General features: G+C 39.3%; 1 protein-coding gene across 5 annotated transcripts in view; it reads left to right on the top strand.

The window, feature by feature from the left end:
* NLN (neurolysin) overlaps positions 1 to 13,923 on the top strand; it is a 100,250-nt gene extending 86,327 nt beyond the window's left edge. For all 5 annotated transcript variants that reach the window (XM_019013268.4, XM_055367657.2, XM_063700717.1 and 2 more), the window contains 2 exons: positions 1,488 to 1,624; positions 12,013 to 13,923. In XM_019013268.4, the coding sequence (XP_018868813.3) occupies positions 1,488 to 1,624; positions 12,013 to 12,147 (272 nt within the window). In that variant the 3' untranslated portion in view covers positions 12,148 to 13,923. The remainder of the gene's footprint in view (positions 1 to 1,487; positions 1,625 to 12,012) is intronic.
* The last annotated feature ends 519 nt before the right edge of the window (positions 13,924 to 14,442 follow it).

Genomic DNA, 14,442 nt, shown 5'->3' with positions numbered 1-14,442 from the left:
CTCGGGAGTTCGAGACCAGCCTAGGCAACATGGCAAAACCCATCTCTACCAAAATACAAAAATTAGCCAGGTGTGGTGGTGTATACCTACAGTCCTAGCTACCCAGGGGGATGAGTTGAGAGGATCACCTGAGCCTGGGGAGGTTAAGCCTGCAGCGAGCCATGATTGCACCACTGCACTCCAGCCTGGGTGACACAGTGAGACCCTGTCTCAAAAAAAATAAAGGGTATTTGGGGGGAAAAGCATGAACTTCACCTTGTTTCTGATTCTGAGATCAGTTAAAGCATTTGACTAGCAGTTTGTAATCTGAGATTTATGGGACTCATGCATGGGCGTGTTTATATTTATATGTGTATGTTTTAAGCCAATATATAGTTGTGCTTTTGTATGTAGTTGGTAAGGTGGATTTTTTTTCACCAAGGAAATTGTTATTAAAATGAGTCAGCCACATTTATAGAGAGAATAAAGATAAGAATGGTCCGTTGAGTCATTCTAGGCTCCCCACATAGTAAGCCATAGTAAACCTTTGTGTCACAAGCCTTTGTGTCGCAATTACATTTTTAAATGTACAATTAAATTATTATTGACTATAGCCATCCTGTTATGCTATCAAGAAGGGACATTTTTAGGCCTGGCATGGTGGCTCACGCCTGTAATCCAGCATTTTGGGAGGCTGAGGTGGGAAGATCACTTGAGCTCAGGATTTTTGACAAAATCCTATATAAAGTAGCCCTACAGGTAGATTGAATTGGTGAAAAGTTCTTTTTCAGGCAAGGCACGGTGACTCACACCTGTAATCCCAACACTTTGGGAGACCGAGGCAGGCAGATAGATCACTTGAGGTCAGAAGTTTGAGACCAGCCTGACCAAAGTGGTGAAACCCTGTATCTACTAAAAATACGAAAATTAGCCGGCGTAGTGGCATGCCCCTGTAATCCGAGCTACTCAGGAGGCTGAGGCAGGAGAATCCCTTGAACCTGGGATGCTGAGGTTGCATTGAGCCGAGATCTCGCCACTGTACTCCAGCTTGGGCAACAGAGTGAGACTCTGTCTCAAAAAAAAGTTCTTTTTCAGTAATTATCAACCTAAAATAAGTGCAATTCTGAGACATTTTAGATATAAAGAGGTGTGGCAAAGAGTAGGGTTAATATTATTTTTCAAAACACATACATGTTTAAGAGATAAGAAAGGACTGATTTCAGTTCTAAAACACTGAGCTATCTGGTGGGTGTGGACAAAGCCGCTGAAACTATCCTTAGGCATTCCAGAGCTTGGGGCCGAAACCAGCTCTGAGGTTGAGCCATTGATAGATGTTTATAAACATCTTGGCCAAGAGGACACATCAGCCCAAGGAGTACTAGAGGTGAGATCATGTCATTCATTCTCTCCTCCCACAGCTGGGCTCCCCAGAGGGAAACCTTAGCTATCTGTTAACCTGATCATTAACATTTGCTATCACATTGATTGAAATGTATCTTTTTTTAAAGGCACAAATATGCCAGCTACCTTTGGACATTTGGCAGGGGGATACGATGGCCAATATTATGGATATCTTTGGAGTGAAGTATTTTCCATGGATATGTTTTACAGCTGTTTTAAAAAAGAAGGGATAATGAATCCGGAGGTATAGTATTATTTTTCTCCTTTTATTAATTTTGTAGTTGCTCCCTCCCCTTTAACTCCTAGTGTAAAATATTGATCACATCTAGATTTTACTGTAAGAGGCTTGGTAACAGCTTTTACCTCTGAGGCCCTGCATCTTTCAAATCATCATACATCATTAAGTTGCAGTATACAAGTGATTAATTCTATAGCTTAAAAAAAACTAGTATATTTTCTTGCTTATTAACATTCCGATATATTACATAATTAAAAATTCAAAGCTTTGTTTATGGATTTGAGAATCTGTAGCTGCTAGTTTTGACATGTACCATACAACATTTTAGTTTTATAGGAGGTTGGGAAAGAAAGGTAAACTCCTTCCTGATGTAAATGGTTTCCCTGTGTTTTGATATTCTCTACACACTTTGTGCACTTTCTGTGGGAGACGCCCTTTTTCTGTGGCTGGCATGCCCCACCCACTACATAGTTTGTGACCTTTGTCACAAAGTTGCTTCATTAACCTGAGCCATTACTTTCTGTATGCAGTGAATTGACTGCCAGGTAGCTGCCAGACAAACCTTCCTGATTTACAGCCCCCAATCTCCATTCTCATTGAAGTCTCATCCATCAGATTATTTCCAAGGCTGATGCATTTTCCAATGTATGTTTTTAAATTCTTTGATTCAGAAATTAGAAGAACAAATTATCAAAATCAGGCTCTCTGTACTTATTTCAACCAATTGGTTTTTTCTCCAAATGTTTTTTCTAGATTGCATAGTACCTTATACATATGTATTGAAATACATTGATGTGATTTAGATCACCATTCCCTCCCCATCTTCCTCCTGAAATAACACCTCCAAGGTACCCATACTTCACTATTTTGAAGCATTTCATCTCCCATCCCACCCCACCCAATCTGTTAAGTCCTTGTAATTCTTTTTCCATTACCTGGCCAACCCATTTACAAAGGTCAACTGCTGACTATTGTTCTCACAGACATACCTATTCCTGCATGACCTTCAACCAGGACCCATCCCTTAATGCCTCCACCATAGAGATAGTGCCCTTAGGATTCAAAGTGTTCTGGGGAAGATTGTATGACTCCACTGAGATGCCCAACTGCAAAGTCATGCATGTAGCCTGAACTGGACCCCAGTGTTCTCTGTGGTCCAACTCCATTCCCCTTATTGATTTCCCTCCAAGTCCCCACCACCTCTCTCCTCTTTCAGCAGATGATCTCTCCTCTTTATTAAGAAAATTAAGATAATCAAAGCTGGCTGCAGTGGCTCACACCTGTAATCCCAGAACTTTGGGAGGCTGAGGTGGGAGGATCGCTCAAGTCCAGGAATTTGAAACCAACCTATTTGATATAGCAAGACCTCATCTCTACAAAAATAAACACAATTAGCCAGGTGTGGTGGTAGAGGCCTATAGCCCCAGCTACTCTGGAAGCTGATATGGGAGAGTTGCTTGAGCCCAGGAGAGGTGGAAGCTGCAGTGAGCCGAGATCATGCCACTACACTCCAGCCTGAATGACAGAGTGAGACTATCTCAAAAAAAAAAAAAAAAAATCATTGAGAATGAGTACCTTCATCTTTCTTTCTGTGTACTTCAATACTTGTCTTATTTTCTCCTGTCTCAGAGGAGATGTCTCTAGCTCCAAGAGTTCCTGGTAAGAGTTCCTGGTTTGCTGTCTTGGAAAAAAAACTTGCTACTGACTCTGATAACCCCAATCAGTGCTACTACTCTGTTCTTTTCACAGCCTAATTTCTTGGTATAAGAAGTCTTTGCAAACCTCTCCTTCCTTGCTTTTGCCCCAACCAACAGAAATGGAAAGTTACCCTTCCTCCGTAGTTACCACTGATGACCCAGTTACCAACTCCCAAGGCCCTCGTCCTTCTTCTTCACCTCCTGCTTCTTGTTATTCCTCTGTCTGTTCACAGCCCTCAGCTGGGCAATCAAACCCTTCTTTACTTCCCAGTACTCCCTGTGTGTTAGACAAGTTTATGTGTTCCCTTAGGTCTCTCCACCTTCACAAATTTATTCGTTCTATTTCGTTCACCTAAAATATATGCCTCCTTCATCTGTGCATCTCAAAAATTCCAGCAGTCTTAATTAAAGGTCTCACTCACATAACCGCATGTTCAAGAAGTCTTTGAGATTATCCAAAACCAAAAGTGATCTTTACATCCTTTGAACATATGAGTGGACTTGGAGGAATGGACCAAGCCTTCCCCGTCACCTCCTCAGTGCTGCCACTATGTGACCATATACCCAGTACCTTCTCTCATTACCTTTTCTCTTCTCTTTTGGAGAACTGTCCCCAAAACAAATAGAAATTAAAAATCCAAAGATAAAAATAAAAAATGGAAAATAGACTAGTTTTTAAAGAAAAAAAACAAAAAAAAGTGGTCTTGGGCATGGAAGAAGGGCTTCAATAAGCTTTTACTATGTCTGCAATATTTAATGTAACTATTGCCAAGTGAAAAAACATCATATTATAAAACATTTTATACCATACAATACAAATGTTGATTTTAAAGTGTGTTTTAAAAAAAAGCACATCAAAATGTCAATGATTATCTTTGGGGATAAGTTTATGAGTGATTATTAAGTTTTTCTGTATTTTTCCTAGAGCTTTTCCTTATTTTTACATAGTACATAGATTATTTTAGAAGCCAGAAACAATGTTTCAAAGAGAAAAAAGTCTAACTAGGTAAAGGTACAATTATGACGTCTTACTGGCAATCATTGGTGAGGCTTCCTGGCGTAAGTGTACACTGCCTCTCCCAGCCAAGCTTCGCCATCACCTCCTCTGTGCTTGCCCTTATGTGACCATATACCCAGAACCCTCTGTCATTACCTTTTCTCTTCCAGCTGTCAAGGTAGCAGCCAAATTACTGATCCCTGTGGTTCCAAGGAACTTGCAAGTGTAATAGAAGCAATTCCTGCATTGTCTTCTCTATACCTCCTCTTATTCTCAGGCTTCACAGTTTGGCAGGCAGCCATACTACTCTTATTTAGACAAAGGTGCTGGGTTGAACTTAGAGAAAGCATCATCCCAACAACTTGGAGTTAAAACTTGTGATGTTGAAAACAATTTTCAGTGTTACTAAAATTCTGGATTCAGCAGTGCTGTTATTATTAGATGTCTTCTGCCATAAGGCTGGTGTTAATTCCTTCCTTTACACTTTTTCCTTTCCTTTCAAATGCTCTGAGTATCATGGCACTTCCTGATCCTCTGCTGTCACAGCAATAATGGACCTGGCTCCAAAAGCCAAGAAGAATCCCTTGGCCCCTCACCCTCACACCCTTTGCAGATACTAAAAGATGATTTTTAAACAAACATTTTGTTCCCTCATACAATATACTATTTGGGGTTTTTTGTTGGTTGGGGGGGTGTTCTTTAAAAAAAAAACCCACAAATATTTGCTCTAAAATAACACTTGCCTTACAAAATACAGGTACCCAGTTATTAAAAATTAATGCTTTGGGACAACAATCCTAGTCTCCAAAAAACTTAGATCATTATTATAGCTATGTGTGATGAAGAGAAAAAGAAATTCTTTTGTTGTCCCAAAGCATTAATTTTTGGTAACTGGGTACTTGTATTTTGTAAGGTGAGTGTTACTTTAGAGCGAACATTTGTTTTAAAAAGAAAAGAGGAAGAAGAACTCCCCCCACAAAAACAATGTATACCACGGAATACAGTGCAGCCAAGAAAAAGAACAAGATCTGAACCCAGAAGGCAGAGGTTGCAGTCAGCCGAGATTGCACCATTGCACTCCAGCCTGGGCAACAAGAGTGAAACTCATCTCAAAAAATAAAAATAAAAAGAACAAGATCATGTCCTTTGTAGGGACATGGATGGAGCTGGAGGCCATTACCCTTAGCAAACTAACACAGGAATCAAAAACCAAATACCGCATGTTCTCACTTACAAGTGGGAGCTAAATGATGCGAACACATGGACACGTAGAGGAGAACAGCACACACTGGGGCCTTTTGGAGAAGGTGAAGGATGGGAGGAAGGAGAGGATCAAGAAAAATAACTAATTGGTACTAGCTTTAATACCTGGATAATGAAATAATCTGTACAGCAAACCCGTGTGACACAAGTTTACCTATGTAACAAACCTGTACTCGTACCCCGAACGTAAAAGTTAAAAAAAAAAAAAACAGAAAAACACTTCTTCAGACCAGTACACCATACATTACTTATTTTGTGCCACAACCACAGAGTGTTATTAGCCAACACTGAGAAAGATGGCATTATCTTGAGTTGTTCCAAACTCGGTGCATTTGCTTTAGTTTCACATGTCAGTGAGTGGTGGCTTCAGATACATAGACAGGATAAAAATATGAATTTTTATGGTATAAAGGAATACTTCATTTGATCTGAAGTCATGGGAATCAGAGCAATCAAAATATATCCTGCAGACTTTGTTGTCTCACCCTCCCTAATGTGTGTGTGGGTCATTTTGAGAAGATAGTGGGATGGCCCTTCAAAGCGTCAGTGCCTTCTATTGTTAGTCCCCAGGCACTAGAGAGGCTGGGAGCTGAGAAACCACATGTTGTTGATGTTATTGGTTATGCAATAGAGAAGACTGTGTCCAGGCCTTCCTTCTCTCTGTAACCTCCTGCCATCCTACAAACCCCAGGGTCTGCTCTGGGGACCATTTCAGATCTTGGCAAGCAGAACTATAGAAAGTAGCAGTAGAATATTTTAGGGTATAGTTTTCATTCTGTTTTGAGGGCCTCTATCAAAGTATAATAACTGGCTGCTTACCTATAATAGCCTAAAACTTTGCTACCTCTGGTTTTATCTGTAGTTTTTTAAATATTGTTCTTCATAGTAAATAGACATCACATCTTAACTGTTTAATTACTTTGTTATATATTACCTAAAGTACTTTTTTCTCAGTGAACATGAAGTTGTCTCATTGTCAGACATACTTTTCACTTTTCTAACTGTTCTGCTAAATAATTATGGAATGGAACTGCTTGGGATTAATGCTTTTCCAGGAAGCTCTCAAAGGTCTTTAAGGTCACCAAATGTGAATTCAGAATCCAGCAGCTAATCATAGGTTGAAATAATGGGGGCATTTTAACCAAGGCCATTTCTTTTTATAAGGCAACTTCATTGTGGGAAAATTTTCTAAGAGGTAATAGACATTGTGAATTCAAAGGCAATTATATTGTTAAGCTACTATTATCTTCCTCCTCTTTTGCATTTGAAGAAATTGCTAAGCTTTGTTTCTTCCATCAGAGGAGGAGAAATACGAACAAGTATCACTTCTGAAAGAAATACTGAGAAAGTCAAGAGAGTTAAGTGTAACTATATTTCAGTCTGTAATGCCATAAGGAAGGAGCTACATCTTACATACAATAATAACCACAAAAACATGAAGAGTCTTGGTTAAACATGACAAAGAATCACTTGATAGAGAATCTATAATATAAAGCTAAGGATCCCAGTGCTTGAAACAGAATCTTAGGCCCAATTCTTCCTGTAATGTGTTGCTAAAAGAGAATATGAAATTTCTTCTCCAGAAGGTTTTTACAAATGGCTTTAATTCTCTTCTATGTCTCAGCTCTCCTGATGTACCACCCAACAGCTGATTTTTCTTATAACTGAACCTTTTCTAGTAGCCTCAGGTTTCGCCTGACTTGAGGGACAAAGGAAGGAATTCGAATTGATTTCCAACCTACTTCTTGAATATTTACAAGGCCAGGCCTTCTAAATCTTGAATCCCAACCAGCTGGAAGCAGTTCATCTTCCTTTGTGCTCTTACAGCCCTTCTTTGTTTGCTCTTAGTACCCCAAAAATCTGCCTGGTTAGTTGTCTATTTCTTTATCTTCCCTGATAGATCATAAGACTCTTGTAAAAGGAACTATTTTATTCAGCGTTGGGTTCCCTTCTCTGCTTCACAACTATTTAATTTAATTAATGTTTTACATATTTGTGCCTCTTTGGACCTGACGGTTTTCTCCATCCGCTTCCACTTCTCTACCCCCCATACATACTCCTACCCAGTGTGTTTCTTCCTTTGGATCTCCTCCCTCCCCATAAATAAAGGTTTACCTTTCTATCCTCACAAATCAGTAAGGTTTCCAGAAGGCCTCTTCTAATCAGGCAACAATTCCTACTACTATTCTTGTCTCCATCTCTCAGTCAGCACCAGTTTTTTTCTCTCCCTCCTTTGTTGTTGTCAAAGCAATTCTTTTTTTAATTTTTGTCCATTCAAGATCTCCCCACCCTCACAGAAAACAAGGGGTGTGCTCTTGGGAGGGAGTTATGGACTATGGAAGGAGAGGTTTCAAAGTCCAGCTTTAGAGCAGGCTGGTGAGCTTGTCAGGTGCCTGATCGTCATCCCCGTCCTTGGCTGGTCGCTCTCTGCCCTGATGACTGCCGCTCAGTGTAGGAAGGAGACAGCTCTGGCTGCACTCCCCAGAGTCATCCATGCTGGGAAGGATGGAGGAGGGGTGGAAAGTTAGTGAGAGCCTGCATGTGCTGCTGCAGAGATGCCCAAGATAGCAGGAGACCCAATCTGTTTCCCATTTATATATTCTCATTGCTGATAGATGATGGACATCCTTCATTTAGGTAATTATTATTGCTATTAAAATATTACCTGAAAGGGTGCATATTATTGGGTAAAATGAGTGCCTAAGTGCCTTATCTCTCCCACTTAATATTTCTACTGAATTATGTATTCTATTTCTTACTAATAGAGAAAATGAAATTCCTTATGCCTTTCTTTAGCTTTATTAGGAGACAGAACTAATTTTGAGGAAATGCTACACCAGGAATGCATTTGTTTCCCTGAACTGTATATAAGTAACTGAGCTGGGGCAGTGTGAAAGGAAAGAGAGGAGAGGGGAGGAGGAAAGGAGATGGGAGGAGGAGAGGTTTGTAGATTACCACTCTATGCCAGATATTATGCTAGAGAGCGAACAGAATACTGAAATCACCTCCTCCAACTGCCCAGAAACTGAGTGAGGTAGGCATATTCCCATTTGACAGATGAGGAAATCAAGGCCCCAGGTCACATAGCTAAGGATTGAGCCAAGATTCAAACCTGGGCCTGAGTCTAGAGTTCCTGATCTTGCTTCAGAAATTGTCACTGTTAGAGAAGACTTGCATAGCTGCCAAAAGATACATGCTAATCTTCTAGGATTAAAAAAGCCACAGAGGTGGATGACACTGGTTTTCCTCCATAGGAAAGCTCTAGTTTTTACTGTATGCAGATCTTCCTGAAGGATGTTTCTAATATGAAAAATTTTAGCAGTTGTCTTAGAGCTTCTTTTCTTGATTTCCTCACAGTTACAGTTTCTTTATAAACAAAGTATTCATAGAACAACTTAGGGCAAAGACTCCCTTCACCTGTGATATATGTCTCCCAGACCACGTTCTCTCACACAAAAGAGCCTGGTACCCCCCAAAACACAAAAATTCACTTAACTATTTTTTTTCCTAAGAAAAGCAAGATCCTGTTACCAAAATGACTCTTAAACTCTTCTCAAAACTTCATTGCAAAGGAAATGAAACTATTAAAAGACCATTGCTCTGTAATTCAGGAAATTGAATCAACTTGTTTGGAGCCATAGGCAGAGGAAGATTTGAGCTGTACTGAGCCACATATTGTGAGACTAAACAGTGCCCTGCTCTGAAATGATTTTACCATTCATGAGCTGTCTCTTTATAACACCATGGAGCTCCTCAAATGCTTCCTTTTCTTTACTACCTAAAATTACAGTTCTCTGCACAAAATGAAAATACTTTTATCAGATGTTCACATTTGGAGTGATTTTTTTAAAACTCTCATTTCAATTTTCCTTAATGTTTCTATACTTGTCAAATGCGTATGTCTTTTTAATAAATGAAAGATACATGATACATACATCTTGAGCTTGAAGAATTTCTGCAGACGAAATATTGATGATTGAGACTGGATGATAGGTTTGTGAGAGCTCATTATACTGTTGTCTCTACTATTAGTATGTATTTTAAGTTTTTCATAATAAAATGTTTAAAATATTTTTGTAATTCTGCAGAAAAATTTAACTCACATTGTCTGCGTTCTTCCTGTACTGCTCTACCCAGAGAGCACAGTCTTTCCATGCTCCTCCCACTAATTTAACACTAGTCAAATTTTGGCATTTTGAGCAAAGAAAGGAAGGGAAGGGAGGTAAATTGTGGTTGGGCTCAAGAGCCGTGATATGCTCCTTCTTAGCTTAATTAAAATCCATGACAAGCACAGCCATCACTCACATTTTAGATTCTAGATTGCTGCTGTAGTAGTCATGAATTGCTGCAGAACAGGCAAGAAATGACATGTTTTTTTTGTTTGTTTGTTTGTTTTCCCGAAAGCTAATTGAAGGCTGGGCACAGTAGCTCACACCTGTAATCCCAGCACTTTGGGAGGCCGAGGCAGGCAGATCACTTGAGGCCAAGAGTTAGAGACCAGCCTGGCCAACATCGCAAAACCCCATCTTTACTAAAAACACAAAAAATTAGCCGGGTGTGGTGGTGTGCTCCTGTAATCTCACTTACTCGGAGGCTGAGGCATAAGAATCACTTGACCCTGGGAGGCAGAGGTTGCAGTAAGCCTAAACTGTGCCACTGCACTCCACCCTGGGCGACAGAATGAGACTCTGTCTCAAAAAAAAAAAAAAAAAAAAAGAAAGAAAGAAAAGGAAAGGCAGAGGCAGCGGCAGGGGCAGGAATGGGGGGCGGAAAGGGAAGGAAGCTAATTGAATCTAGCTTCAAGCCCTTGTCATCAGTTTTGGGAAGTTCGGTATCAGTGACTGAGTGCCTTCTCTTAAGAAAATTGATTTAAAACTTGTAAATAAGGCAACAAGACTGCTGTGTACCTTTTTAATATCATACTAGAACACTGTGTAACAAACCTTCCTAAAGACTATTTTATGCTCTGGGCCCTAGACCTGTCCAGTATGGTAGCCACGTGTGGCTGTTGAGCGCTTGAAATGAGGCTAAGTACAACTGAAGAACTGAATTGAGATGTACCATAAGTATAAAAAACACGTTGGATTTTGAGCACTTACAACAACAGCAACAAAAGTCTCCATAATGTGTATATTGACACGTGTTGAAATGATACTATTGTGGATATAGTGGTTTAAAATAGTAAAATTAATTTTACCTATTTGTTTCTTTAACTTTAAAAAAATGTGGTTAGTAGAAAGTTTAAAGTTACATATGTGCTTCATATTATGTTTCTGTTGGACAGTGCAGCCCTAGAGTTTCTGAGAAGGTAACTTTGACTAGTTATTTACTCCTGATTAGAGTCCAGACTGTGAAGTTACATGTTGGCCTATAGATGATTAATAAGCTGCAAATGATTTCTATTTATAGCCAAAAGGTAACCCCAAAAGTTTGTGTTCTTATGGCCCTAGGACATAAATCGTTTTGTGTCTGACTTGCTAGATTTCATCCATGTTTTATTTTCCTTAAAAGTTTGACTAAATTTACCTCTGATGGTTGTACCAATCAAAATCTTGTTATACGACAGAGCTGGAAATTCTCTAGCTCTTCTTGTACTAAGTCCTTTTGATCAAGTGATATAATGGATATAAATTTAAGTGTTACTCTGTGAGTTGTTTATTATGTGTATATTTGGAATTATGCTTCTGAATTGTCTTGCCTTGTTTCCTTAAAAGGACAGTGAAAGGGAAGTGAAAATATTGAACAATGCTGATACTGAATAACAACTATTTTCTTTCATTCTATCTGCTCCTGTGTTTGTGTACATAAAAGTAGAGGAACTGTGACGTTTTAAAATTCCAGACCTCCATCCCCAAAGAAAACTTTCCAAAGGTCCTCATTCCCAGCATCGGACCCACAAAAATGTCTTGCCCTCCCCTGCAGGGCACGTGCGGCCCTTCTTCTCTCATCCATAAGGAAGAGGGTTCTGTTGTTGTTGTTTTGAATGAGCCCATCATAAAAGCAGCAGAAACCACTTGACAGTAGCCATGCTACTGTTTCCGAGTACCCAGAAGGCTATTTGTAGCCTTCTTGAACACTTGCTTTCTAACCCTTTTGAAATCACGAGAGATAGCATAGCAAATAGGAACGAACCTGTTGTATATTCCATTTGGCTATATTTTGTTGGTTTGTTCATGTTGTCAGCTCACTGCTTAGAATCTAAGGAGACAAGACCATAATAAAGGACAGTGTAGAAGACCTGAAGTTTTAAGCTCCAAATCTCTTAGCTACCAAAATAAATAAATACTACAGAGCTGTTTGTGAGCAAGAGAAAACATCTAGACAGAGTAAGGCTAAAGTCCTTTTTCCTTCACCCCTACCCTCTCCTCTTTTGCATCTAGAGATTTGGAAAATTGCTAGAAACATGAATTATTAGGTATGATGTTTTATTTTACTAGGTTGGAATGAAATACAGAAACCTAATCCTGAAACCTGGGGGATCTCTGGACGGCATGGACATGCTCCACAATTTCTTGAAACGTGAGCCAAACCAAAAAGCGTTCCTAATGAGTAGAGGCCTGCATGCTTCGTGAACTGGGGATCTTTGGTAGCCGTCCATGTCTGGAGGACAAGTCGACATCACCATGTGTTACTGGCCTGGAAACTGAAGGGAGTTTTGCAAGTGAAAATTTAGATTTCTATTGACATCCTTTTGTTTTCTAATTTTAAAAATTATAAAGATGTAAATGGAATTATAAATACTGTGACCTAAGAAAAGACCCACTAGAAAGTAATTGTACTATAAAATTTCATAAAACTGGATTTGATTTCTTTTTATGAAAGTTTCATATGAATGTAACTTGATTTTTTACTATTATAATCTAGATAATATGATATAAGAGGGCTAAGAATTTTTAAATTGAATCATATACATGGTATAATTTGATCCTTCTTGTATCTTGAAGTTTTGTACTTGGGATTTCTGGACTGATAAATGAATCATCACATTCTTCTGGTAAATATTTTCTTGGAGCTCTGTGTCAACTTTGATCCTTTGTCTCCCAGGAAGGTGTGACCTCTCCTTTGCCTGCATACCTCAAGGCCAGGGGAATATGCCCCAGTGATGCATTTATCTTTGTATATCAGGCCGCATGATTCCCAACTTTCTGCCACACTTAAATTACGTTCCTCCATTTCAGTTTTGTCTTTTCTGTCTAAAGTTCAGTCAAAGAGTATCAAAAAATTATGTTTCAGCTAGACTGGTGTAATGTATAAGTTTTTGTATCTTGTATTAGAGGATTTCGTAGCTTGTATTAGAGGCTCATTTCCACCTCAGCATACAAGATCATTAGTCTTTTGGCATGTGTGCCAATTAGAATACTAAAGCAAGTCCAAGCACATTTTTCTCTTCTCATGTTTCTAATAAGTGTTAGGGACTTTGCCTCTTTTGCTTACCACGTCCCCAAAAGTGTCAGGTAGACATGTCACAAATGGCTCTGTAGAGAGCCATGGGAAGAGAGAGGAGGTGGATGTGGAACATAAAGGGTTCAGAAACTCCAGAAGAGGAGTGGGTTTTGGACAGAAGCATTTGAGGACAGCTGCTCCAAAGCCTTATGTGTATGATGAAACTTAACCACAGGGAAGAGACTCTTCAGTAGCCTGTTCTGTCTGGTGATTTTTATTTTAAGTGAACCTTTGGATCTATCTTTAACTCTCTTTATTGTGAGTCTAAATTCCAATTCTGCAGCAGATCAGTAAACTCACAGTATTTTTCCTGTGGAAATCTATTCAATAAGGAAACCAAGACAGGATAATAAAATTAAAAAAAAAAAAAAAAAACTTTGAATTCCCCTGCCTAGGTCTTCCAGTTGTTTTCCAGTGCATACCTCAGGTATGACTTTGCTAGCCGGGGACAAAATTAGCACCTTCCGATTCTCTAGTCCAAATGAACTTTGTGCTAAATAAAAAATTATTATACTACATAATAAAATTACAGACAGCAGGAAATGCAAGAGCTAGGAGATTCCTAGATTATATCTGCCAAGCAAATACCTTAAACATCCACCTGAAATCCTACTACCCCCTCTTCCGAGATAATTTGCCCAGCCCTTCTCTTCCCCACACTCACTCAATGTCACCCCCCTCTAATCCCCACAACTGTTTTTGTGGTCTTTGTAGCCTATAGTAGTTTTCTCACATCTTTCCCCCTAGACTTTTCTGTTTTCCAGTTTCAGAAAAAAAAAACTCTTCAGCTTTTTCCAGTGTGTCTCCTTAACAGTAACTTTACCACTTGAAATCTTATTTCATAGAAAAACTAAATTGGTGTGGAAAGGCTGCACACAATAAAGTTATATTATTATCCATGAAAATGAACTCATATTTCTTTCATACTTTAACGTTAAAACCGAAATGCATGAGAGCAAAAGCACCATGGTGTTCTTTCTATTTAGGGCCTACCTCTAACATTTAAAATCTACCAAAGAGCAGTCACAAAATTAAAACTCAGCCCGGGCGCAGTGGCTCACGCCTGTAATCCCAGCACTTTGGGAGGCCAAGACAGGAGGATCACCTGAGGTCAGCGTTCAAGACCAGCATGGCCAACATGGTGAAACCCTGTCTCTACAAAAATACAAAAAGCTGGGCATGATGTTGGGTTCCTGTAGTCCCAGCTACTTAGGAGGCTGAGGCAGGAGAATAGCTTGAACCCGGGAGGTGGAGGTTGCAGTGAGCTGAGATCATGCCATTGCACTCCAGCCTGGACAACAGAGTGAGATTCAGTTTCAAAAAAAATTAATACTCAAAGAATTATCTAGCATAATTTAAAAGAAAGGACTTTTTAAAAATTCTCTAGCATAATTCAAAAGAAAGGACTTAACTTTTTTTTTTTA

Source organism: Gorilla gorilla, chromosome 19, assembly GCF_029281585.2.
Source record: "Gorilla gorilla gorilla isolate KB3781 chromosome 19, NHGRI_mGorGor1-v2.1_pri, whole genome shotgun sequence".
In the NCBI taxonomy this organism is placed as follows: Eukaryota; Metazoa; Chordata; class Mammalia; order Primates; family Hominidae; genus Gorilla; species Gorilla gorilla.
Note: the sequence above shows the minus strand (reverse complement) of the source record. Positions and strands in the feature narration are given on the sequence as shown.